Source organism: Chenopodium album, chromosome 23 (genome assembly GCF_948465745.1).
Source record: "Chenopodium album chromosome 23, dcCheAlbu1.1, whole genome shotgun sequence".
Lineage (NCBI taxonomy): Eukaryota > Viridiplantae > Streptophyta > Magnoliopsida > Caryophyllales > Amaranthaceae > Chenopodium > Chenopodium album.
This window is the reverse complement of record NC_137856.1, coordinates 32,923,260-32,932,092: the sequence shown is the minus strand read 5'-3', so window position 1 is coordinate 32,932,092 and position 8,833 is coordinate 32,923,260. Positions and strand designations below refer to the sequence as shown.

At 34.2% G+C, this 8,833-nt stretch overlaps 1 protein-coding gene across 1 annotated transcript; it reads left to right on the top strand.

Moving 5' to 3' along the window:
- Positions 1-675: 675 nt before the first annotated feature.
- Positions 676-2,961, top strand: LOC145606705 (putative inorganic phosphate transporter 1-3). The gene is made up of 2 exons (XM_081662530.1): positions 676-1,400; positions 1,670-2,961. The coding sequence occupies exons 1-2, from the start codon at positions 676-678 to the stop codon at positions 2,556-2,558; spliced, it is 1,614 nt and encodes a 537-aa protein (XP_081518656.1). The 3' UTR covers positions 2,559-2,961.
- The last annotated feature ends 5,872 nt before the right edge of the window (positions 2,962-8,833 follow it).

Genomic DNA, 8,833 nt, shown 5'->3' with positions numbered 1-8,833 from the left:
TATATTGATTAAATCAATAATTCCTCAAAACACAATAAATAACTATTGTTGACTTCCACATATCACACAAAAATAATGATAATAGTAATAATACTCCATATAAAAATGTGGATCGGCCTAAAGAAGCTTTGCCCGCATTATAAGAAAAGGACATGCAAAAGACTTTTCAGAAACGACAGCATATTATTATCACATTAATTAATTAAGCTATAACAAATTGAAAAATAAATACTACAACTAATAATTAATTAATTCCATAATATGAACTTGTGCTGGCATATATCATGCATATATATACACAGCATCTTCCACCGTTATTTCCCACAATTCAATCATCTTTCTTAGCTTTCTCCAACTTTAATTAATTAGGAGCTTCTCTAGCTCCAATTTTCCATCTTTTCACTAATAATCAGGTTGGTCTTAATTTTTAAATTCTTAATTAGTATTTTAAGCTTGTCATTATATTTACAAAGTACTCTATATCATAATGTATATATAATTTATATATGAAAAATACCTTATAGTATACTTTGTATATATATCAATTTGTTCTCAAATATCTAGCCTATTATTAATTATGTTAGGAGTGCTAAGAATTTTAAATATTACTACGTATTATTGGTTGACATGATTTATTTTTTTTTACTTGCAGATAAAATACAAAAATAAGAAGTTATGGTGAAGGCAAAACAATTGGAAGTGCTAAATGCACTTGATGTAGCAAAGACACAATGGTACCATTTCACGGCCATCATCATCGCCGGTATGGGCTTCTTCACGGATGCCTATGATCTTTTCTCGATTTCACTGGTCACCAAATTGTTAGGCCGTCTCTATTACACTCACCCGAACCCTACACACCCCGGTACCCTCCCTATCAATGTCTCTGCCGCGGTTAATGGTGTGGCCTTGTGTGGTACCTTAGCCGGCCAACTCTTCTTTGGTTGGTTAGGTGACAAATTAGGAAGGAAAAAAGTCTACGGTCTTACTTTGGTTATGATGGTTTTCGCTTCTTTGGCCTCCGGTCTCTCCTTTGGGCACACTGCTAAGAGTGTCATGACTACTCTTTGCTTCTTCCGATTTTGGCTTGGGTTTGGTATTGGAGGGGACTACCCTTTGTCCGCCACCATCATGTCTGAGTACGCTAACAAAAAGACTAGAGGTGCCTTCATCGCGGCTGTCTTTGCTATGCAAGGTGTTGGGATTCTTGTAAGTGGTGTTGTTTCCCTTATTGTGTCTTCGGGTTTTGAAGCCCGGTTTAAGCCACCTACCTTTGAAGAAGATCCTGCTGGTTCACTTACACCAGAAGCCGATTACATTTGGAGAGTCATCTTGATGTTTGGTGCTTTCCCGGCTGGTGCCACATACTATTACCGTATGCAGATGCCTGAGACCGCTAGGTAACATATTCGTTACATATATTACCTCCGTTACAGGTTATGTGCAACGATTAGACATTCTCCCTCCCTGATTTATGTCAAATCGTTGCACATAACCTGTAACGGAGGTAGTATTTGTTTTTAACGTGTATTTTAAATATATAATTGTCAATGTATAACTATAAAAATTATTATTTTTTAATTCATCAATAAACAAAAACTATAAAAATTTAAAATTAATAATTTTATATTGAGACGAATCTAACAATATCTATTTTTTTGTCCTAAAGGTACACGGCCTTGGTCGCACAAAATGCTAAGCTAGCTGCAGCAGACATGTCTAAAGTTCTACAGACAGAAATTGGTGCCGATGAAGATAGGTTACAAGACATAGTGACAGACAAGAAGCAACAATTCGGTTTATTCTCAAAGGAATTTGCAAGAATTTACGGTCTACGTTTGATTGGAACAACTACTACTTGGTTCTTACTCGACATTGCATTTTACAGCCAAAATCTCTTCCAAAAGGATATCTTCACCTCCATTGGTTGGATCCCTGATGCAACCAAAATGAGTGCTATTAGGGAGGTCTACAAGGTGGCGCGAGCCCAAACCTTGATCGCTCTTTGTGGAACCGTCCCTGGATACTGGTTCACTGTCGCCCTAATCGATGTCATAGGGCGATGGATCATCCAACTTATGGGATTCCTAATGATGACGATTTTCATGTTTGCCATTGCCTTCCCTTACAATTATTGGAGGGAAAAGGAGCATCGTATTGGGTTCATTATTATGTACGGGCTTACTTTCTTCTTTGCCAACTTTGGGCCTAATGCTACTACGTTTGTGGTACCCGCCGAGGTCTTCCCGGCTAGGTTGAGGTCTACTTGTCATGGTATATCAGCCGCGGCTGGTAAAGCCGGGGCTATAGTAGGAGCATTCGGATTCGTGTATGCTTCCCAAGAGAAGGACCCGGCTAGGAGGGATGCCGGTTACCCGGCCGGTATCGGAAAGAAGAACTCATTGATTGTTCTTGGTGTGATTAACTTTATTGGTATGTTGTTTACTTTCTTGGTGCCAGAAGCTAAGGGTTTGTCATTAGAAGAGGCAGCTAATGAGAACCAAGAAGATGAGGAAACGGTTGAGGGGAACAGTCGTGCTAATGTTTCTTCAGTATGATTTCATTGAGCTTAAATTAAAAGCTCTTAATTGAGCTTAAATCATAAGCTCAATGTTAATTATGGTTTTTGATTTGCCATTAACTTGAAGTTTTTATTGTGTCTTTAACTTTTGGATTGTTTATAAGCACAAATTTATGTGACATGTTTTTTGCTTTATTATATTGTATAAATTAGTTTTGATCTTGGGTAATGTCCCGTGTTATTATATCTTTGTATGGATAACAACATTTATATCCTTCTATGTAAAATTCAGAAATTGATTATATTTTACTTAATAATTATTCTTTTTTTTTTTTTAATCTTTTTAAATTTTTTGTTTGCAAAGGAACACAGCTCTATTAAATTGAAACTTTGATATATTTGTTTCAAGTGTAGCAAACTTATCCGCGCTAATCGACTAGGAAGTATTGGAAGAGGAATTATAATATTTTGGCTATATGTGTTTGACAATTTATTTTAGACACCTTAAATGATAAGATTCTAATAATTCAAAGCATCCTAATTAATTAGCATGGTTTAACACACACTTTGAATATAAAAAGGGATCAATTAAGTTGATAGGTTAATGTGAGTATCACCATAAAATAAAATGTTGAAACTATCATAGTTATTTATCTAAATAATCTATCACGGAATTACTAAACATCATATAAGAATATAAGATCAATAATCTTTTTAATTCAGCACCTTATCATTTTCATTTATTCAAATACTATCTTATTAATTTCAAATAATCAATTAACTTCTATTCAAAAAAAAAAAAAAAAATCAATTAACTTATCAATTTCCCCTTGTTTTCAAAATAAATATTTTTATATGTCGTTGTTGCCAAATCTAACCTTCATCTCTGAGTTTTAGGTAACTGGACTTTAAGGTGGGCCATTAGAAACACTAGATCTACTAACTTTTAAAGACTTATATTAGCTCAATGGTCTTTATATGGGCCATTAAACACTAGATCATTTAACTTTAACAACTTTACAAATAGTAAAGGAACCAAATTTGTGCCAAATGTGTTGGGTTTTGTCCCATTTTCCACATCTTGGTATTTCTTATGGGCTTACTTACTAAGGGCTCATTTGTTACTGTTTTATGTTTTTAGTTTTCATTCCTACCTTTTTTTTTTTGAAACATCCTATACTTCCTACCTTTTACTAACTTAATAATTAAAAAAAAAATGACTTTAGTATGCATATAAAATGAATTATAAAACTTTTGGATTTTTTTTCCTTTTTTTTGAAGCAATAAAATTTTTAGAGAATCATAATAGGTTATACAAGTAGTTATTAGACCACCAAAAAAATAACCTTGTCTCAAACTTATGAAATGATATAATCCAATAAATGAACAATGTATAGTAAAATTACTGGATACGGAGTGTATTTAACAGTTTTTGCAATCATTTTGCTTACCTTTAAAAAATAGTAGTCAAATTTTAAGCTTATGAGTAACCTAAGCTACATGCGTCCATGCACGCCATGTATTTTAAAAAGAACTGGCGCCGTATTTGCAGTCAACAAATTTTGCCATTGGAACACTTGTCCATCATACGACAAAACATTGCGATTAATATACTTTATTGTACGAAAGACTTTATAATTATTGTAAAATGTTATTCTTTATTATTTAAGACTTTTTTGTTAATTTTTCTATCTTGTTTGAGTTGATAACACCATAAATTTGGGCATGATTTTATTTAGTTTACATGTGGATGATGGGTTCCAAAAGATTTTTTAAGGAAGTAGTATCAATGCAAGTTATCATTGACGTATTGACTAAGTTCTTCAAACATATCGAGACAAATTAGTGAAAATATAAAATTTGATGATTTTTTTAAAAACATATCAAGATTTAAAATTTGATGATTTTTTTCGTGATGATACATAGAAAGAACTTACGAAGAGAAAGGAAGTTTAAAAAAAAAAAAATAATTTTGCATTTGCGGGCATCCTAGAATCCTTTAGAAAATTTTAAATTAAAATTATCGGATTACATTTTATTTTTTAACTTAGAATAATATAATAAGAATAATATAATTAAGAACTTAAATCATACTTAAATTATATTAATTGCTTCAATGACTCCGTCTTCAAGTAATATACTACAATATATATAAGTATATTTAATAAAAGTTAGAGCATGCCAATAATAAGACAATAATGCATGTATTCCCTCTATTATTATATACAGAAGCATATAGGTTTTTTACCATTGTTTTCACTTGTCGTGTTTACAAGTTCTTGTTCCAAACACAATGATCTGCTTCATGCCACTGTTAATGTTGTTATATTTTTCTTATCTTAATTAATCTATCTGATTTCGTCTTTCCCAATTAATCGTACGTGTTAAGATGATTTCATTATACGTCCATTCTCCAATGACATTATTGATTGTGATTTGAATGCTTGGAATTGATTGAAAATCTTACAACAGTTTGCAATGATCATGTATGGAGATTTCAAGAGAAAAGCTAGAATGGGGAGGCTCTAGGGTTTGTTGTGGACCGGTGATTGCCATGATCAATGAAATTATTAATTATTGAAAGGGCCGAGGAAGGCATAAATATGGGAGTTTCTGTATTGACAATTTACTTTGAAAACCTTAATTTGATCACCGAAAACTTTAAAGTGATGAAGTAGACCAATAATACTATTATGTAATTATCACTATGTAAAATCCATAATGATAGAGAATATCCATAGAATATTCTCATCTTAGGTTTAGGATATATTTTGTATTAGATTATCTTTGATATCTGTACATATCTTATAGTTACCTAATATGATTAGGTTTCTCATTGTAACCCTATAAATATTGATCAATGGAAATCACTCGAATCAAGGAGTTTATATTATCTGACATGGTATCACAGCTTAGGTTAGATCTTGGGATTGTTTAGATCTAAAATTTTCTCTTCCCCTGCCGGTGGGTTAGAAAATTAAACCCACCGGCGGGATTCACAAACAATTACACAAAACACATTTTTTTTCACTTCCGCAATTTAAGTATGGGGTACGATGGTTTACCATCACGGGAAACCCTTCTTGTGCTCCAACTTCCCACCACACGGGAGCTTTGTGCACCACCTCTATCTCTTGGCTCTCCACTTAATACACCACCTACCTCACTCATAGTCCTCCTTCTTTAACCTATTCTGTGAGTGACTTGCAATCTTGCATAGGTATCACTAGTGTGAGATGAACTAGACCCACAAGATGAACCACCCTTCATTTTTTAAATTTTTTTTTTCCATCTTGACGTTATTGGCAGCGCTAGCTGCAAAGGCATAATCTTCCTCCACTTCCTAATTTATTGTCGTCACACTCCAAGCCACCCTTCCAAGCGGAGGTATTTAAACACTGGCTATCTTTCCTGTTTGGAGTCATGTTCACGTACAATATAAAGAGAGGGGAGTTGTTAGATTAATTTTGCTCAAATTGCCAATAAATTTTGACCTTTTCAATTAATTTTAATTTTCTTACTAATGCATATATACTGTGGGCTTTGTCATTCTCTAAATGCACCCACTACTTTGTATTAGTTTTGGTGGGATTTATCTCTTCGTGTGGTCATTTTTTTTAAGAGGTAGATGTTTCCAAGTGGTTTAGTGGTGGGAATTTAGTATATTCCCGAGCAATTTTATTTGCTTTTATTCAATTGTGATTTCCCGCAGCATTAGTGCTCTCTCTTTCGACGGTGGTACGATCTTCTCCTTTTCTCTGGATCTGCAATATGGCCTAAACTTGCAACCCGTGCGCCGGTGCGCGGCCCTTCAATCTCTACTTGGCCCAGCAACATTCTTTTCTCTTATGCGTAGATTGTGGCTATTGCTTCTCCTCGTCATCATCGACACTATTTGGCTGCTTCTCTTTTGATCGTGGGTTACCATAATATCCTTTACTGTTCGATGCAAGATTCAGATCCAGTTTGAGCATTCGATTTTTCTCCCGCTCCAACTGCGGGGGTGTGATAGAGAATATCCCTAAAATATTCTCATCCTAGGTGTTTAGGATATATTTTGTATAATTTTTTTAAAAAAAAAAAATATAAACTCCTCAATCAGAGTGATTACCATTGATCAATATTTATAGGGTTACAATGAGAAACCTAATCATATTAGGTAACTATAAGATATGTACAGATATCAAAGATAATCTTATACAAAATATATCCTAAACCTAAGATGAGAATATTCTATGGATATTCTCTATCACATAATTTGGATTATTTTTTTGTTTTGTTTGTTTGTTTGTTTATTTTTTCTTTCTTTTATCAAGCTACCATATTCATATCATTAATTCTTCCAATAATATTAGGCCAGATTAAAATAATACTGAAAATAGCTCATTTGGCAGCCATGTTAAATGAGCTTAACTAGGAAAATATATATATATATTTTTTTTTGACACAAACTACTATTCTAGGAAAATATACTAATACCTTGTCAAAAAAAAAAAAAAAAAAAAGGAAAATATACTAATACTTTGTGAAATCCAAAAAGTGAAAAAGGTCGATTAATTTTAACGTAAGAGTCACCAATAATAATTCTTATGATGCTTACATAAGAACACAACAATGTTCTTACTTGTTAGTTCTTCCTTCTAGTTTAATAATAATACATTAATTAACATAGTTAGGTTTTAGTGGTTTGACCCCTTAATAAAGGTTGAGATGCGCTATCAACCATTTAACAATATATAGATCTAAAGTAATTAAATAATTAAGTTGTTATCATGTTGGGATCTCTCACAACATCCCAGTTAAACAATTATTAGCCAACAATTTTTTTTATACTAAAATAATCAAAGTAACCTAAGAAAATCAAAAATGCTATCAAACTAGTCAAACCAACCTGAAATATACACCTCGACCTGTAAAATTTCACTAAAATACACATGACCAGAATCAAATTGACATAATTATTCAAATAATCAATTAATCTGAAATTATGAAAATTACTCTGTAATATAATTCATCACATTGCTAATTATCTTAGCTTATAGGCTTCTTAGCAAAATATATTCATCATCATAAAAAAAACCCATATTTGACCAAGTTAGAGGTTTGAGTACATAAATCATCTTATTTGATTGTTTGGTAAAAAAACTTATTAAATGAGTTGATTGAGGCAAATTATAGAGCGTTTAAAATTAGGGGCCATTTGGTTCGCACAAGGGAATTGGAATGGAATGAACAAAGGGAAAGAAGAAGAATGGAATGAAAATACCCTATTTTTGCTTTGTTGTTTGTTTTTAAAACAAAGAGAATCATTCCCCCACCACAACCACCACCACCACAACCACCACAAATTTCATCAATTTTTCACTTCCCACCATTTCCAGCCACCGCCGCACCTCCTCCACCACTCGCCGCCCTTCCCTACACCTCCCCCTCCCCTCGCCGGAACCTTATCATACCTCACCGCCTGTAAACCGTCCGGTCTAACCTCCATTTCTCTCTCCTCTTCCACCTCATCGCCGCCGATTCATCGGACGTCAATTTATCAACGGAAAACGAGAACAATGTCGGCAAATTACAGCTTCAGAATCGATGAGATGCGGATGAATTTGAAATTTAAATTGAAATTGAATTCGAATTGAAGCTTTAGGTTGTGGTCTTCAATGGCGTCGGAAATTGAAATTGAAACCCTAGAAAACGGTGATGAAGATCGAGGAAGTGGAATGTGAGATGACGGTTTCGGGGGAGAGGGAGATCGGGGCTAGGGTTTTGCGGGGTTAGGGCTTGTTTTTGCGGGGCTAGGGGTGGTTTTTGCGGGGAGGGGGGTGCAGCGATGGTCGGGGGAGGCTCGGCAGTAGTCAGGGTAGGGGCGACGGTGGTCTGGGCTGGTTTTCCGGTGGTGTTGGTAGTGTGAAGGTGGTGATGTGGTGGTGTGAAGGTGGGTAGGGAAAGGAAAATGGGAAAGTCTAGGGGGGTGGGGAATGGAGTTGGAAGGATTTGGGGTAACGAGGAGGGTAAAGGGAATGATTAAAAATGTAAAACAAACATCAACAAAGGGAATCGAGTCAGTTGATTCTCATTCCCTTTCCTGATTACCCCCAACCAAACGACCCCTTAGCTTATTGAGTAATGGATATTAAATGACGACAATTTTATCCTAAAAGTTACTCTAAATCACATTCTTGCCTTCCCAATTTCTTACCCTAGTCAAGTAAAAATAAATTGCCAGTGTTCTAAATTGTCATTTCATATGTTCAACTAATGGACAGCTAAAACTAATAAAGCTAATTTTACCAAACAACTTTATATAATAAG